Source organism: Phyllostomus hastatus, unplaced genomic scaffold (assembly GCF_019186645.2).
Source record: "Phyllostomus hastatus isolate PE091 unplaced genomic scaffold, TTU_PhHast_1.1 phas_scaffold_46, whole genome shotgun sequence".
NCBI lineage: Eukaryota > Metazoa > Chordata > Mammalia > Chiroptera > Phyllostomidae > Phyllostomus > Phyllostomus hastatus.
This window is the reverse complement of record NW_025334032.1, coordinates 30,500,608-30,518,720: the sequence shown is the minus strand read 5'-3', so window position 1 is coordinate 30,518,720 and position 18,113 is coordinate 30,500,608. Positions and strand designations below refer to the sequence as shown.

The 18,113-nt window shown below is 55.8% G+C and overlaps 1 protein-coding gene across 1 annotated transcript; it reads right to left on the bottom strand.

The window, feature by feature from the left end:
- Positions 1-798: 798 nt before the first annotated feature.
- Positions 799-16,840, bottom strand: DUSP4 (dual specificity phosphatase 4). Its single transcript, XM_045821607.1, has 4 exons — positions 15,948-16,840; positions 6,532-6,677; positions 5,361-5,580; positions 799-4,741 (listed from the first exon to the last, which is right to left on the bottom strand). Exons 1-4 carry the CDS (start codon positions 16,354-16,356, stop codon positions 4,356-4,358), a joined length of 1,161 nt encoding a protein of 386 aa, XP_045677563.1. The 5' UTR covers positions 16,357-16,840; the 3' UTR covers positions 799-4,355.
- Positions 16,841-18,113: the final 1,273 nt, after the last annotated feature.

Genomic DNA, 18,113 nt, shown 5'->3' with positions numbered 1-18,113 from the left:
ACAGCAGGGCGGGAGGGGCAGGGAACACCCAGGGAGAAGATCCTGTCAACCGCCTCACTGTATAAAAGAATTACTCTGAAGGTTCCTTTTGGTTACTAAAAACAAAAGACGTGGGCTGTAAGGTGGGGATATGGAGGAGGAACTTTTGCTTTTTACTCATATATGTGCGTTATTTGACTATTTGGGCAGTGAGCATGTTTTCGTGTTAAACACGGAACAGCTTCATTGGTGTATAATCGACATACTGCAAAATGTACCCCCTTGAAGCATACAATTCAGTGATTTTTAGTAAATTTACTATAAAGTACTGATGTCAAGTCAGCTGGGGAAGTCAGGTCAGCTGGGGAGGTCAAGTCAGCTGGGGAACATTCCCTGCCAGGAGGGCGCCCAGGAGGGCGGTAATCCCCAAACAGCCTCCTCCCAGCCGGATCCCCTGTGCTGGGGCTGTCGGACGTCTCCCAGGGAGGAGCCACGCTTGTGGCTCCCCACTGCTGTGGGCACCTGGCAGGTTCTCAGAGGAAGGACACCCCCTGCCTCCTACCAGGCAGTTCGTCTGGCCGGCCTCTCTGCCTGGAGAAATCAGGTTCTCGGAGACTCCTGTTGGCCTCCTCCAGTCGCCATCCTTGAGTGGTGTTCTAAGTGCAAACGTGGGCTCACCGAGCTTACCAGCCAGCCCCCACTGTGGATACCGCTGAGTGCACGGGGTTATTAAACAACCCCCACCGCTCCCACCTTCCCGAGTCCACCCCGCAGCACCGTTCCCAGGGACGGGACAAGTACACCGAGCCGGAGGTGGTTGAAAATGTGTTTATTTTCCGTCAAATGATTTCTTCAAGCAATAAATAAAAACAGACATGTTTGCTTTTCTAAAATACAAAACCAAACAAAAAAAATCCCCTACACTATATACATCCTACAGAAATACAAGCATATCAAATGTAGAAATGACATCACTCTGGAAGATGGGGCTATTTACATACAGAAGTTACCAGGATTGCGCTGCTCAGCCCTGGAGCAGCCTCCTCCTGCTGCGCCTCAAGAACTCTAAGGACGGACAGGTTGCTCCTGTGGTCCTGGGGCAGGAGGGGCGCCTTCGAGGTGAAGCTGTCCATTCTTCCTGCTAGACAAGACTCCCAGCGAACACATCAACATGCATGCACTGTCCTCAGTCCCCTAACACTGCTCCCCGGGTCAGCTTTCAAGGAGCAGGAAACGGTGCCCATTCAGGTCAAGGAGCTCCTTGAGCTCCTGAGGAAAACCATCTCAACCGCTTGGCTGGGACTGAAAGTGAGACCAGGCTGAGCCAGTGGCAAGCCCCTGGCGGCAGTTTCTGTGCAAGAAGTCACCCTCTGAGAGCAAGGCCCAGCCCTCCCGCTGCACCTTGCCAACCAGACAGCAGCTTCCCGAATGCAGGCTATTACACAGGAGAGCACTTAGAGGGCTTTGAAACAGGCTGACACCTGCGTCCCTCTGCAGGAATCCTGGTTTCGTTGGTCTGGGATGGCTTGGCAGCAGGGTTTTCTCAGCTCCCTGATGGACGCAAGTGGGCGGTCAAGGTGAACCATTTTAAGTTAAATGGGCATGGTGGCCAACAGCCCTGTGTCACGCTTGAATCGACCATCCCATCTCCCTCTGTCCACCTTCCCAAAGCCTTAAATCTTTTCCCCTGGGTTCCCCACTCGTTGAAAACTGGCTGGGATCCACCTGGAATGAGCACCTGAGGACAACGGCCTCAGGAGGGGAGGGCTACTGCTGGGAGCTCCTGGCCACCTGCTCGTGGTGACTTCGGCCTAACACAGCTGTGGGAAGGTCAAGTCCATTTCCCTCAGTGCTCCACAGACGCCCTTGGGTCGCGCAGAGACTGCAAGGGAACTGGAAGCATTCCCTGTTCTCTACAGATGGCACAGTTCACGGACTTTTCTCACCAACAGCACAGTCGTTGACAATCAGTGAAAGTGGTGATGTTTTCAGTCCTTTACAGAAATTTCACAAAAGAAATCACTTCCTGGGAGGGATGTAGACAGAAACCCACCGGCCCCGGGGACTGGCCCTGCGGCTGCATCTTCCTCAGAGCTGCCCCAAGCCATCCGAGTGGCTTCTCGCGGGAGAAGAGCCACCCAGAACCCCCTCTGCCAATCAAGCCAATTTCCTGTTTCATTCCTAAGAGCGTTGAGACTCAGGCCCTTATCAAGCCCACCGAAAATGGCTCATAATAAACAACAGTTGGACACTGTGCTGGGCGACCTGACGTGGAAAGCAGGCAGAGACCTCTCTGCGGCCGGTGCTGAGCTCCGACCGTCCACATGTCTGCGAATCCAGTCCGGGAAAGCAGGAGGCATAGGTTTCGGCAAATGTATACTCGTTCTAGAAAAAGTCAATCTGTCCCAGGCTACTTTCCCTCCCCGCTCCAGCAGCCCCCTCCACCCAGGCTCCTCTGCAGCCTGCTCAGCTGCAGACGCTACTTGACCTTGTTTATCACAGAACAGGAAGCGACTTCCAGGAATCAAGGAAAAAGGTGGGAACATCCGACTGTGCCGTCTCTAAATATTTCCGCTGTCCCGGATCCCCAGCCCCTCCAGCCCTCACCGCTGCTCAGCCAATGGAGGGTGAACCCTGGAGGGTGCCTCGGGCTTTCCTAAAGATGGGATGCAAGCACTCCAGCAGCACCCGAAGATGGGGCCTGACAAAGGCAGGAGGGATGATGCCAGCACAGGTGCCAGCAGAGGCTCACGTTTATGGAAGGAAATGAACAAACCAGGTCCAGTCTGGACCGCCCAGACAGAAGCGCATTGCAACACCACTCTGACACTGAGGCCAGAAGTTAGTGATGGGTGAACAAGAATGTTTAGATCTAGACTCTCAAAGGGTTTTAAAAAAAACATGCTCTCATCTCTACACAAGTTTGCAATCACCTCTAATCTGGCACTCTATTAACACTTCCACAAAACTACAAATGAAATAACGTGTAGCTTGTTCCCATCCCCTCCCCACAAGCCCCACCCACAGAAAACATCCTTCTCCCTCCATTTGGAAGGCCCCTTACGTGGCATTATTGCAGGAAAGGACCCTAAAAGGACACCTGAGTGCCCCTGCAGCCTGTCACAGAAGCCCAGCCGCCAGCTCCCAAGTGCAGGGTCCACCCTGACTCCCCACGCACGCTCTCGCCATCCCCTCCCCCTTCTTATTCTGGAGGGCCTCTGAAAATGTTCACCCAAGCCAGGAATGCGAATGTGTTGGTTGTTACTTCATTCCAAGTAACCCCCCCTAAAATTACAGACCCCAGCATATGCAGAAGAAAACAGTGGTGCTCGAACTCGCAGGAAAAGGATTCATTTCCAGCACCTCTGGTGGGCTGGGTCCCCAGTGGCCTTGCCAAATGACTGACAGTAGGAAAGCCTGAATGGCACCCAATTTTTTTCAGGAGCACCTCGTATGGTGTGGCATTTATCACAGGTGACGGAACGAGACCTCAGGCGGGTCTATGAGAAAAACGCTCCTGCCGCCAAGCTGCAGTTTTGAGCCTCAGAGCGGAAAGGCCGTGTGGGTGCGTCTGAAATCGCTCAGTGATGCCTGCCCAGGAACCGGCTTAGAAGGTCATTAAGAAGTGGTCCCTTTCTCCCTCCTCTCCCCCCACCCTGCCTGCCTCTCAGTGCCAGGCCCGCGGGGGTCATCAGGCTAACCCGGCCACCCCTGCAGGCACCACAGGGGTCCTGATCCGATGGTCCACAGCAACACAAACCTATCCAGCCATGCCACTAGACCCCCTCAGACTTAGGTATTCTGCGGAAGTTCTTAATAAATACTTTTATTTATTATTAAGCATAATGATTCACGTGTTTGTGACTTAGAAAACCACGCCCTCAAAGACTCCTTAAAAAAAAAAAAAGTCCTGTGACCTCAACAACAAAAATAGGGCCAAGCACACGGAACCAGGCACTTCTGGCAAACTTGCTTTCTTCTGGTCCCCCTCCCTCCCCCTCACCACCCCCCTCAACAAAACCGGGTGGGCACATTTGCCAGGACCTGTGGGTTTCATAACTTCAAGCCTTACTGCTTTAAAAAAATGAGGTAAGAAATTCCTGTCTGAAACTAAAACCGGCACATGAACCAAACCAAGGTCTTCCCTGCCTGTGGAGGCAGCCATTATTGCTCTAAGTTGGAGGGTTTTGTTTGCTTTTAATGTGTATTCAAAGTCCTTATTGCCATTCTGGCGGCCCGGTGGTCGGCCGAGGAGAAGTGGATGGGAAGGGGCTGGGTCGCCTGCCCCACGCTGGTCAGTCCCAACTGGCTGCCGGCCCGCGGCCCCCGCAGGTCGGGTAGCTGAAGGCCCCTGGTTCGGGGATCCCGGAGCAGCCCTAACAGCTGGGGGAGGTGGTGATGGGGCTGTGCAGGTAGGGCAGGCTGCTGGGGGCCGCGTGCACGCCCACCGACACCGGGAAGCTGAAGACGAACTGCGAGGTGGGCGTGGGGGTGGCCTTGCCGCGCTCACGCAAGGGCCCGGACGGGCTGGCGGCCTCCACTGCGCAGGACGTGGCCAGCACCTGCGACTCGAACTGCAGCAGCTGCCCCATGAAGCTGAAGTTGGGCGAGATGATGCTCCGTCGCTGCTTGACGAACTCGAAGGCCTCCTCCAGCCTCACGCGCTTCTTCATCATCAGGTAGGCCAGGCAGATGGTGGCCGAGCGCGAGATGCCCGCCTGGCAGTGCACCAGCACGCGCCCCCGGCACTCCTTCACCGCATCTGGGGCAGAGAGCACGCACCGTCAGTGTCCCCGCCCCCGCGAGTCCTGAGTCTGCCCCAAAGGCCAAGGCAGGTGGCCTAAGCCAGACTTGGGGCTGGAGGAAGAGGGGTACTGAACAGGTGTTGGAGAAGGGCGCATTCCCACTGAAGGAGAGGAGGGGGGCAACCCAGGTGGAGGGGCTGTGGAATCCCACCCATGCTAGGCTGTTTTGAGACTTAAGCAAACCCAGACACTACATTAGCACAATACGCATGCTAAACCCTAACACATATTCAAGGATTCCATTTGCAGAAAAAAAAAAAACAATGATGCAAGTCTCCCTTTCTTTGTCTTCCTCCCCATCCCAAGGGCCTTATCATCTATCTAGACCCCTGGAAACATGCAAGCTAAAGATTATTGACTCTAGAAGCCAACAGCACGGGAGCAACATCCGTCTTCCTGTCCCTGCCCAACAAACCACACAACATGCAACGGGCAGGCCTTCCTACGAGGGTAGGGGCGGGGAATGGGTACACCCGGGTAGCACCCCTAAGTCCCTCCTTCCCCCCACGAGATGCAAGTGGCCCTCTCATCCCGCCCACCCAGCCTCGGACCCAGCCCCCAGCCGGGCCAGCCTACCAATGTACTCGATGGCTTCCATGAACCAGGAGCTGATGTCCGCCTTGTGGTTGTCTTCCACGGGGATGCACTTGTACTGATAGTGCCCTTCGAAGTGGTTGGGGCAGTCCGAGGAGACGTTCAACAGGGCCGTGATCCCCAGGGCGTCCAGCATGTCCCTTCTGGCCGCATGGTAGGCACTACCGAGGTAGAGGAAGGGGAGGATCTCCACTGGACCCCCCTGCAGAGAGGGAAACAAAGGCCCCCCACATCATGAGTGCCAAGGCATCAGGGAAGGGGTTGGGGTGCTCGGGACAGGGAGAGGCGGCTTTCACAGGCCCTGGGGGGAATGCCCGTGGATCCAGCCCTCCGAGGTTTCCCCTCATCCTGCTGGGGCTCCTGAAGGAGGCAGTGGGCTCAGCGGGTCGCCGCGCTCTGCAGGAGAGCCAGGGCAAGTGAAGCTTTGCTCCAGCAGCCCACCCCCGCACCAGCCCCCCACTCCGTGGTAAACTGCTTGTCGTGCCACCATGACATTAAGAGGTTACACCTGCCCATCACCAGGTGTAAGTTTCAGGACCTATCTGGTTAGTGCATCAAACACAGGCCAGGTGGGCCTCACAGACAGGAGGGGGGATCTTGGCAAAAGTAGATAAATTGGGCTTAATGACGATTTTCTAAGTCAGGCCAACTGGAGCAATCTGAAATTTGGGGAGCAGGGGTGCCAGACTCTACGTTCATTCCCACCGTCTCAGTGAAAGGGCTGGGAAGGCGTGGGTTCTGAAGACATGCAATGGCTCACACTGGTTTTCTGGGGCAGGGCTGGCCCACCATGGGTGTCCGTTTGGCATGCACAGTCAACTTGTAAGGGGGGACAGCCTGGCCGCCCTAGGCTGGGGCTGGGGCCCTCGGCCACTCCTTCCCCTGGGGCAGGGCATACCCTTCCCACTTCAGCAGCCTCCTCCTTTGCACACAACTCCAGAGGCTAATCGGGGAGTTATGTCTTCCTATTGTTTTCTTAAGTGAGGGTAAGGAGAGAGGGAAGAGCGAGAACCCCACGGAATACGTGGAATTTATTTCTGACCTATCTTCCATCCCGTCCCGGGATCAGGGGTCACCACACTCTCCCCCGCTGAGGCACTGCACCCAAAGCCTCGGAAGAGCAGACCTCTGGACGGAAGCCGCCCATGCACACCTGGTCGTGCAGTGGGGTCCCACAGGAGCCGCAGCCCAGGTCCAAGGACTCGGCCGTGCTGGGGGGCACCGCGGGCGGGATGGCTGCCAGGGCCTTGGTTTTGGAACAGAACTCTGGATACTCAGAGGAAAACCTCTCATAGCCACCTGTAGAGGAGAAAGAAGTTCAGGTTAGTGGGGTCACGAGGCCAGCAGGAAGCCACAAAGAACTTGAATCCCATCCCTGTCCTGAGGAGAGCTGCTGGGAGGCTGGGGCCTGGCTGGCTCTACATTTGCCACTGGGTGGCGCCGTGGGACCACAGATAATGGCCTGGACCCTTATCCAAAGATGCGGAATCCACAATGAGCCAGGACTGCACGCTGAAACCTGGAAGGAAAGCTTTATGGTCAAGACTGGTTTGGGACACAGACACACAGAGGGAGATGCGAGGCGGGTATGCAGAAGGCAGTCTGCCCAGAAAAGGTCCTTAGGGTGACAAGGTGCGGAAGAGAGAAAGGCCACTGTGGGGTTCCAGGACAGCAGCTGGGCCCTGGGACCTGCAAAGATGTCTGTCCCTCCCAAACTTGAGCCCCTGCTGTGGAGAGGTTCAGTGTGGGAGAGAAGGAAAAAAAGAGAACCCTGGCACCAGCCCCTCTGGACCTCAGCAACAGAGCAGATGCCCGTCTCTCCGCCTTGTGGCCAGCTGTCCCGCCAACAAAAGGCAGAAAGGAGAGGAAATGCACTGAAATCTAAATAGATCCCTCTTGCTACATCCAGGTTTGGGGCAAGGGAGGATTTCCTGACCTGCGAGTCGCTAAGCCCTGGAACAGTCCACTGTGGGATCACCTTCCGGGGAAGGGAGTTTACACACGAGGAGACACACTCGTGTGGAAGAGCGTCAGCACCGATCAGCGCGGCGCGGCGCTGGCTGGGCAGAGGCGGGCAGGAAGCGCCCCAGGAAGACGCGCTCGGCCTCCCCCCTCTGATTTCCTCGTAATCTCTGGGGCTGGGCTCTTTGGCTGACTTGCCGTCTCCCGTCAATGTTTGTTTGGCCCTGCTTGTATTTTCACTGTAGGACCAGAGAGGGCCTGGAAATCAATTCGGTTGGTGAAGGGGGTCAGAACTGCCCGTTATGAAGTAAGCGAGCCCTGGGGTTGTGATGTCAAGCAGGGTGACTGGTTATTAATGTTCTATCTATCACATACGTGCTGAGGGAGGGGACCTTACAGCTCTCGTCATAGGAAAAAATGCTCAACCATGTACAGACACAGAAGCTGAGTACACTGAGTGTGGTGATCACTTTGCAATACAGTCAAGTATCAACTCGTTACCCTTCACACCTGAAACTACTGTTACTTGTCAACTGTACCTAATTTTTAAGAAAACCCACAAACTTACATAAAAATAATCCAGCAGGGCCTGCGTGTTTTGGAACCACCATTCTAACGGACCCATTCCGTGGATGGGGGTGTACGCAGCTAGTACCTTAAATCTTTATGACTACGTGATTCGGTGCCACTGTCCCCTATAACGTTCATTAATAATCTCCCAATAGGCAGACATGTGACAGTTAGTCAATTTCTTGCCCAGAATCCAGACCCGAGGAAGAGCAATGATTCTTTGCCACATCACGAGGCTCACAGAACAGGACAGACATTTCTTCCTCCCCGACCTCCCTCCACTCCCTCCGTCACAGGGATATAAATGGATCCCTTTAGGGTCACAGGCACCTGCTCCTGCTGAGTCATAATGACCAGCCTCCCGGGGGAGAGAACCTGCTACGGCAGCCAGTTTCAGTCGTGCCGGGGGCCTGATCTCAGGAGCAGCTCTCCCTCCCTCCCTCCCTGTCACCGTCCTCTGCTCCTTCTTTCCTTCCAAAGCTGCAGACAAATGCAGGGAGTAGAGTTTGGGGGTGGGGTAGGGTGGGGGGGAGAAGAGCCACCAAAGCCCTCCAGCTGAAGTCCTCTGGGACAGGAAACTGTGGACGCTTCCCCCAGAGTAGAAACGGAAATAGATCGATCGGCAGACGGCGTGGAACACCTACATAACAAGTCATCACGTGTTCCTCGGTACACTTCTACAGGCTTTGACGTCTTCAAAATAAAACGATCCCTGTGTTTGTTACATAATGAGCTACTGAATCATGTTTCTCCTCCCCCAGAGAAATGGAAGGACGGAGTGGTGCCCTCCAGAAGCTCCTCGCCGAGGCAGTCAGAAGAGCAGCGCCCACCCAAAAGCAAAGCAGGGAGTCACAGGAGGGCCGGGGCCAGGCTCCAAGGTCGCAGAGAGGAGCCCCCTGAGGGCAGCAGAAGGAAGGAGGCTTGGAGTGGCTGAAACAATGTTCTTCCCGTGGCTGAGGAGGAGCAGGGCAGGGCACCAGACTGAAGTCCGGGGAAGGGCACTGCCGTTGCAGACACGCACACAGGCCCAGGGGCTGCCGCTGAGCCTCACCAGCCTTGCTCAGCCTCCGCCTCCTCCTCCTCCGCCTCCTCGGAATGTGATGAACCGTCCTTGCCTGCAGTCCTTCGAGGGCTGATCAGGGAACAGCCAGTGCTCGGCGCCTGGCCTCGGGGAGACACATAATGAAGGTTTCCTTGTTAGGCACCTGCAAGGGGACGCCAGCATTGCTGGCAGCTTGCCAGGCTTTGGGCCGCCGCCTCCTCTGCCTCCTCCGCCTCCTCCTGGGCTTTCCTGATTTTTTCTAGCTGGAGTCTGGAGGCCAGGGAGTTACATAGCAGAAGGGCAGGTACTGCACTTCCTGAGCTGGAGACCCTCTCCCAGCCAGGGACAACTGCGGCACCACGTCACCGCCCCCCCCCCCCCCCCCACACACACACACAGACTTCCCCTCTCCTCCATCATCAATCAACCAAGGGGCAGCAGAACCCGGCCAGCTGCTGACCCCGGGGTGGGGGACAAGCCGGAAGGGACCCGAGGCCAGGCCCACAGCGGTCGGTGAAAGACACCGTTAGAACAGAAAAATGACGGCCGGAAAGTCAGTTCCCTCCTGCAGACCTTTAGAGAACCAGTACAAAGGAATGCAGTGGGTAAGTCGATCGGCCTGAGGGACAGAAACAGGGGAAGGGTCCCATCCATGCCAGTGGCAGCAATGGAAGGGGTTTTCCCTCCTGAGCTGTCGTTTTTTGAGAGGTGGGGGGGGGGGGTCTGTGGCTGGTTGTCACAAGGAGCATCACAACAGGAGTGCCTTCTGGGGGGCCAGGGGCTGCCCTGGGGGCTGGAACATACAAGCAGCAGTGTAGGGGGAAGGGTGCCCAGTGAGGAACCCTTGAGGCCACCCCCCACAAGGCCAGAATGTTCATGCAAAATCCCCTGATCAAAACACTGCTGATGCTCTGCACTAGATCTCTTGGACAAGAGATCTGCACAAGAAACTTTTGCTTCTGCCCAGGACGTTCCTAACTACAGGTCGTCATGCAGGAGCCGTGACCTGCATTTTAAATTTCATGAAATAAAACAGAAACTACTGGAATGCATCACATTCACATATGGTATCATTTCATGGAACTCTGGTTTCAGGTGTGTCTGTATCCCTGTTCTGGGTCAAGACGGAAGTCAAAACGAATTCTTACTGTAGATGGGGTCAGAAGACTGCTCCCAGACTTCTCACTGCCTCCCCACCCCCACCCCGACCCCCAAATCTGGGCAAACACCGCAGCCACAGCCCCGTGAGTGAGGGTTTGATTCAGATCACCAACTTCTATCTGTAAGTTATGAGAAGGAAGGCTTATTCCAGCCAGATACCGGTGGCTGGCTGGGACGCGAGCCTCCCGCAGGTGTGCAGGCAGGAGGGCACGGGGGCGGGGCACAGGGGCGGGGCCGGCGAGAGCGGGAGCAGGCAGGGCTCTCCCGACTGTGGCCGTCCTGCCCTCCGAATGGAAGGTTCCTGACACCCATTCCTGAAACCCTCCCCATGTTCCACAAACCCAAACGGCCAGGACTTACTTATGGGCAAACTGCAACCTGACATCAGGTGCCCAGATCAGCACTTCTATCTCCTGTAAACAATTTCGTAAAAGACCCCACCTGCCTTTTGTACGCCGTATTAAATGTCATCTCACAACATGCTGACTCATTTTGACCTGTTTTCTCCATGTTGTTAATTAATAACGTGCTTCGTAGTGTTCAAGTTCTCCTTTTCTCACCTGAATTTTAAAACTGGAGAGGGCGGGGAGGGAATGTAATTTTTCACCCAACTTCCTTGAGGAATAACCACACCCAGTTCAACTCCACACTGTCCTGTGTCTCCTGCACATCTGCACCCAGCAAGGCCCTTTTCGGAGTTTACTGACAAAGACCGGCTGGCCTCCCGTCCACGGTCCCTGCAGGGCTGGGACCGTGGGGGTGGGGAGTGCTTCAGAAAGGAGGAGCCGATGCAGGGCCGCCCCATCACCATTAACAGGACCCTTAACGCGGCCTGTGATGGGGCAGGCTGTCACCAATGGGGACCAGGGTCATCAGTCTCAATGGGGCTGCTGCTTTGTCCCCACAGCACTCGGAACACCCCCGTACAGTCAGGGTTCATGGCCTTGCTTCCCGAGCCATCACAGCCATACAAGACTGATGTTGCCCAGCAAGAAAACCCGGGGTCATCTGAAGGTCACTTGGCTTTGAGAACTTCCCTTGAGGTGGGTGTTGACTTCATAAATGCCCATGTAACCCTGGGAAGTTTTTTTAGTTTTACTGAAGTGGACTCCCCACACCTCGAGACACCCCGCACGGACCTGCCAGTCCAGGGAAAGCTGGCTGGACACCTAATGCCACCCTCGGGCTCGGTCTTGTTTGTGTCCCTCCGAGTCAGTCCTGCGCCATCTGCTTCAGTCAGCAACTGGCTTCCGCTCCCGGGTGAACTCTTCTTCCTGCCCAGCTTGCCCTTCGGTAGGCGGGAACTGGCTCCCGGTAAGGAGGAAACTGGCTATCTGGTTTCAGACGTTCTGATTTTTCAAAGAAATGTCTGGCTCCTTAAAAAAGGCCACCCTCTTCCTCCCTCAGGGCCTGGACGGCCCGTCTGGGTGGGTGCTGCCCACCTCTCCTATAACCATCCAGGTCAAGCACAAGGGAGCTGGGATGGGCTTAATAGTGGTCAAGAGTTCTCTCTCAATGTACACAGGCACCATCCTTAGTTCTGTGTTGGAAGCACGCAATTCAAATGAGGCAGAAAGTAGTAAGTTTGCTTCAATCATTACAATTCTGTAAGAAATTACACTAAGGGTTAGAAATTACCTTTGGGGCCTACCACTTTTTGAAATTCTAACAGTCCTTGGCTGTCACAGGCATGCTGCCATATTTGTATGGAGAAAGGCCAGTCCATTTGGGTGGAGGCAGTGTGCAGCCTCAGCATTCCCTCCGAGCTGTGACACTGTTGGATGACGCTGACCTCACCTCCTGGGGACCTGGGATGAGCCGGACGAATGGAGGTAGAGACAGGGCAGGAGCTAGTCACCAGAATGACCAGGGCTGCTGGTTCAGCCCCCTCACACCCCCATATCGTTGGTGATTGGTCTTAGTAGCTGTTTCCTACGGGAAGGGGGGTGCCAGGGTCTCTGTCGTCGGGCCTGGGGCCAGAGGGTCCAAATGTGCCCGCGTGGGGGGAGGAGCTGGGGTGTCCAGGTTTCCCCCCCCAATTTCTCAAAACAGCTCCAACAGAGCTTTGAAATCAGAACTTGAAACTAGACAAAAGTCATGAGCTGAGATTAATTTTAGACAGAAAAAAAAAGATACTGTTTTTATACCTGAAATCTGCATAACAGACTGATTTGTTACTCGGTGAATATGGTAGGTAAAGAATGACTTCTCCCTGGCTGGCGTAGCTCAGTGGATTGAGCGAGGGCGGCGAACCAAAGTGTCGCAGGTTCGACTCCCAGTCAGGGCACATGCCGTGGTTGCAGGCCACGGCCCCCAGCAACTGCACGTTGATGTTTCTCTCTCTCTTTCTCCCTCCCTTCCCTCTCTAAAAAATAAATAAATTTTTTTAAAAAGAATGACTTCTGTTAGAATAAGAAAACTCTCTTTTAGTCTTTCTCTAGTGAAGGGGGGTGGGGGGGGAGCAGCACCTAGAACCAGGAATCCAAGTATAAAGGAGAAAAGGATTTGAAAGGAGCGGCGCACTGCAATAAAATCTGAAAAGCTGAAACTTCTAAACTGTCCCAAAAAACGTCTCACGGGATTTTAAACAAAATTGGCTTTTTAAAAAAAAGTTTACCCCAATTGGAATTTTACTAGCAAAAAAACAAATAATTTAGTGATTTGGGGTTATCGATTTTAGCGAAACTTGGCTATTATTACAAAATGCCAAAACTGTGCAGCATTTTGCTGATATTAAGTAAAATTTACTCGTTAACTATGAATTCTTGCCTGTGGTATCACTTACTACTGTGGTAACTACTTGCACCAAGTAGCCCACCAACTGCTCTTCAAAGAGACAGAAATAGAAAAATCAAACTTTTACATGTAATTTATTGGTAAAATTGGGTAGCCACTGGCTAGGAAGGATAATATAACTTCTGAAAACACCCTGCGTTTTTTTTCAGCCCCCTCCAGCATGGCGGACACCAACAATTGGTGGACTGGCTCAGTGTCTAACCACTCCCATTCCACGCCCACCACCACCCGTGGCATGAGACTCGGAAGGCCCATTAGCTGCAAAATCAAATGAACAGCTCAGGCAGGAACCAAATTACCCAACCCCTAATCCATCCAGGCATTTTACTAAAGATAATCTAAGAGTGTTTCCAAAGTTTCCTTTTAGTTCCCCATCCTCTCCGTACAATGCACATCGCCTCCTCCACTCTGCTTCTTTCCGATGGGGATGCGAGAGGCTTTCATTGGTCTCCTCCCCCCACCCCCCAGGCTCGGTCCCCACGGGGGCGGGGGGGGGGGGCAGACACTGCCCATCTTTCTGCCCTCCCTGCTAAAAGCCTTTTCCAGTAAGAGGCAAAGAGAACAAGAGGAACTGTGTTAAGACAGCCTCAGCTTAGCACATACACGAAAATAAGCCCAGTTAAACAGACTGTGACCCAGTTAGCCACCTCAAAGATACTCTACCAACCTCTACAGAACCAGCGGGGAGTGCCACCTCTAAGAATTTCAGGCAGCGGCTGCCAAAGGCAGGCTCCCTTTGCCTATGAAGATCCGGCTGAGCCTCCACTGCCTTCCCCCATGGCCTGTTCCTGCAGAGACAAGTTCAACCTGAGACCCAGAGTGTCAGGCCCAGACACTCTGCATCTCAGGGGAAAGACTAGATGTCTGTCGACTTTGAGGTGCACAGGGGTCGTCCTCCCTGCCCGCACCTGGTCCGACCAAAGGAGGCAGTGCAGGCCTCAGGAGGCAACACCCTTAGAATATTCACTGCTTTTCCGTGGGCCAGGCACCTCGCCAACCGCCAGGGAACTGGCATTTTACTCAGAGGCTCCTGTCCTACTCAGTCTTTGTATTAGCATTTGCCTTGTGCAGAGAGCGGCTAGTCCGCAGGGCGACTCTCAAGAATTGATCTGGCCCCGGGCTCTCCGGATGGGATTCGGGCGAACTAGGGAGGTGCCGCAAGACGGGGACCTTAAAAATATGCCTCCCTCCCCGGCAGCGGGGCCTAAGTGCCTGTGCGCTAGGAAGCCCAAACGCCAAGGTCCCCAAGCTGCCGCTCTAGGGGTTCCCCTCCGGATTTCTTTCAAGAAGAAAAACAAAACAAAACAAGCCCCGACCCCACGTGGGTCTGCCCTCCCAGGAAAGGGGTGCGCAGGAGCTCTAAATCAGGAGGGGCCCAGGGAAGGGTAGCATGGAGAACCACCCGGCCATACCCGGCCACTCCAAGGGACTTTCGTCTCAAAGCAGTTTCTGTTATCGTTCCCGCCAGGACCAGGCAAGGGCGGGCGGGCGGGCGAGCTCAACTGCCTATACCCCACAGAGGCGATCTAACCAGCACCTGGACGCGGGAGCACGCGGGGTTGTGCGCCTGCCGCGGGGCGCCTGGTCGTTTCGGTGCTGGCCCTTTCCTGGCACTTTCTCTTAAAGCGCTTTGAGGGGAGGGGAGTTGGATTTGGGCTCCACCGGAGGTGCAAAAGGCAGCCTCACAGAGAAAGAAAAATCAGCAAAATCGCCTTAGTAGTTCAACCACAGGTCAACAGCAGCGTTTCCCCAGCAGCTGACAGGTCAAACGGCCAGGAAACAACTGCGGAGAACAAAGCCCCCCGCTGTTCGCCAGGGCCAGCCCGGCCCGTCGCCACTGAGCACTTCTGTGGTGCCTTAGGAAGGGGCGGGGGGAGAGGTTTCCGCCCTCCCCCCCCACCATCGCTCTTCCTCTGGGGTGAGCAGGTCCCGAGAGGAAAGGAAAGGAGGGAGGGGGCGAGGGGCGCCGGCAGGGGAGAACCGAGCGGCTCTTTGAAGGCCGGGTCTGAAACGCCTCTGGCTTCGGAGGCGAGGACTGGACAAGAGAGAAAGAATGTACGGAATGTAGCGGAGGGAGGCAGGGGCTCCGCGCGGTCAGGGATGCGTCCCGAGGCGCCCCCCGAGCGAGGGCCGCCCAGCACCGCGGCCCGGCCCACCCGCAGGTGGCGGCCCGCGCACCGTTCCTCCAGTTACGTGGACAGCACGCGGTCCTTGCTCGGTTTCTTACTTCCACATTTGACAAGACCTCTCTTCCCCTAAGAGTCTCATCAGGGTTGTCTTTAATGAAGCACGCACCGCCATTGGATCTTCGAGAATCGAGTCTGAACAAAAGGTCGTACTTCTCTGCCGCCTGAATATTTAGAAGACACTATCTTGCCTTGCTTTCCCTAAACACTCACAACCCCCTCTTCCAGCGCCGGGAGCCTGGGTCTAGCCCGGCACCGGAGGAGTTGGCCACGTTCCAGGAGGATCTCGGAGTTGGACAGCAGGGGCGGAGATACAGATCGCCCCACGCAATGTCCGAAACCCGATCTTCCTTTTGCATTTCCGTAGGGCTGGTTTCCGATGGAAACAGCGCTCTGTCCTTCACCCCCTTCCCCACCTCTCGGGTTCTCGGGTTCAGACTCAGTGCAGGGCCACGGCACGCCAAACCAACAGGACTAACCTGTCCCCACCCGCAGAGTGGCACTTGGGAGTACTTCCCTAGACTTGAAGGTGGGCAAAGCAGAAGAGGCATGCCGCCCGCGAGGCCAGACGGTTAGCGAGTGTAAACAAATGCAAAACAGCCAGGAAGGGCGCAGAATTGCAGGTGACAGAGAAAATGAGCCCTCGCTGCCCTGAGGACTTCAGGGGCTCGCACTGGAACACAAACGCACCAAACTCTTCAAACCCGTGCACACCAACACGCACAATGCAGTACGAGGGGATCCCCGCCGCCGCGAGTCCCTCCGGGGACTTCTTCCCCCAGCCACCAAGGCGCAGGCCGCCAAGCGCCGCTACACCTCCCTTCCAGCTCGCGTCCCTGCGCTCGCCTTTACCTTTGAGCAGGCAGATGTCGGTGCGCTCGGCGTTGCGGCGCAGCGCCTGTACTACCAGCGACACAGTGCTGTCCTCGCGGAGGCTCTCGGCGCGCGGGCTGCGCTCGTCGTAGACGATAACTGCCGAGTAGAGGCCGGAGCGCAGGCGGGCGCGCACCTCTTCCTCAGCGGGCAGGATCTGCTCCAGGCTCACGGAACCTTTGGCCCGCCGACGCACGATGGTGTTGCAGCGCACGTTGACCGAGCCTCGTATGTAGCCCGCGCTGTGCGCCAGGAACGGTCTGCAGTCCAGCAGCAGGCACTTGCCGCCGCTCACCAGCCCCAGGGCGCCGCCGCCGTTCTCGTCCCGGTTCATCAGCCTTTTGAGCACGCTGCAGTCCATCTCCCGTAGCTCCTCCACGGTCACCATGGTCGCCGGGAACAACGGCTGCAGGGCACCAGAGCAGGCGAAGAAGAGCCGGGACAGCTGGGCTACAGAAAGGGCTCGGCAAGGGCTAAGGGAGGGAAAGTGGCCGCAAACTTGGCACTCGGGGGCTCCCACAGGCGACCTTCTTGTCCCGAGGATCCTTCCTTCGGCAGTCTCGCGGTCACATAGAAGTCCGAGTGGACTCGGGCACCAAGCACCACCGCGCGCGGTGCAAGGGGGAGGCGACGGTGGAAGGGTCAGTGTTTACGAGAGGGCCAGGGGCTCCCTTCTGTTGTGGTCTCTTTGTATTTTGTCCGCTGCGCTGCTCCAGCCGCCGCTAATGCCGGCGCTGCTGCTCGGTCGCGGTTCTCCACGAGCAGCCGGAGCTCGGCGCACTGCCCCGGAGTTTCCTCCTCGGCTTAGAGATTTATTAACGCTCCTCCGCTCTCCCCCGGGAGGGGGCAGATTCAGTACTACCTGGAGAAGCTCCGCCTCTTTCCATTCGCGGCCTTGCGCCCGGCCGCCCCAGCGCTGGCTCCCCCGCCCCATCCCTCCTCCCTCCTCCCAGCCACTCTTCCTCCCCCACCTCCTCCCTTGCGCGTGAATGGAGTGCCGGCCGCTCGCGCCCAGTCACGAGGACGCGACGTCACAAAGAGCGGAGTAAACAGGGCGCTGAGCGTCTGTCTCCAGGCCCATTCATAAAACCGGGACCTAGAGGAAGAGGGAGGAGGCCCGCGACCCGCAGGCTAGCTGCTCGCCTGGACTTTGTGAATGGAGTGCTGGGCACCTCTAGCTGACAGCCACCGGCCGGAGCCTTGGCGGCGAGCGATCTACCCTACTCGAGTCTCAGAGCAGCCGCTGCACCCCGGCTGCGGCCTTTGGCTTACAGAAATTAGCTGGCCGAGAAGACGGCCTAACGGAGGCTAGGGGTCGGTATTGATCCCTTTTACTTCCGTGCTCCCCCTCCCCCAACCCTTAACATCCTTGCTGGCGTCCCCCATACCACAGCGGGGGTTGGGGCACCGTGGCACCGCTGCTCCCCCCCCCTCCCGGCAGAGTCTGGGACTTCCTCTTCCCGGGCTTACGGAGTGCGTTCGGTCCGGCTAGTCGTTTTTTCAGATATGATACTTCTGACGTTAGCTTATGCATTAGCGTGATCGATTTTCATCTTAAGCCATTAAATCAGCTTTATAGCTTCCCGAGGACGTGGGCAAGCCCCAGCTTAGAAGATGAAAAAAGAAAGCCCTCCCGCCCCGAAGTTCAGTAATGGGAGCGAGGTGTTGGGTCTCTTGCTTTAATACCCAGAGGGAGGCATTCATCGCCGGCGTGTATTGTAGTTCCTCTGGAGGAAGGCAGGGGTGCCACTCCCGTCCAGGCTTCCTAAAGATGTTTGTTTAACCCTGGTGGGGAAAAAACGGAAACAAACCCAAAAGCCAATGTGTTTGCCTGTTGGAAAAGTCGCCACCCCATCTTAAACATGTGCGAATTGTCTTCTCCTAAGAAGACAATTCATTTCCTAAAATCATTTCCTAAAATGATAACGAGGGTCCAGATATGGTGGGAAGCTAGACCCTGTGAAATGTACGCGTCAAGGATTTAGTAAGCTCAGGGGCCGATTCCGAGCTCGGCATCCCTCTTTCCAGGTCATGTAGCATTTTTTTTCCCGCCCCCAGTTTTACTTATGCATTTAATTTCCCAGAACCTGCTTTTGGCAGGGGGCTTGTGCGCGTTGCGATGTGGACACGACAGAGGCCAAAAAT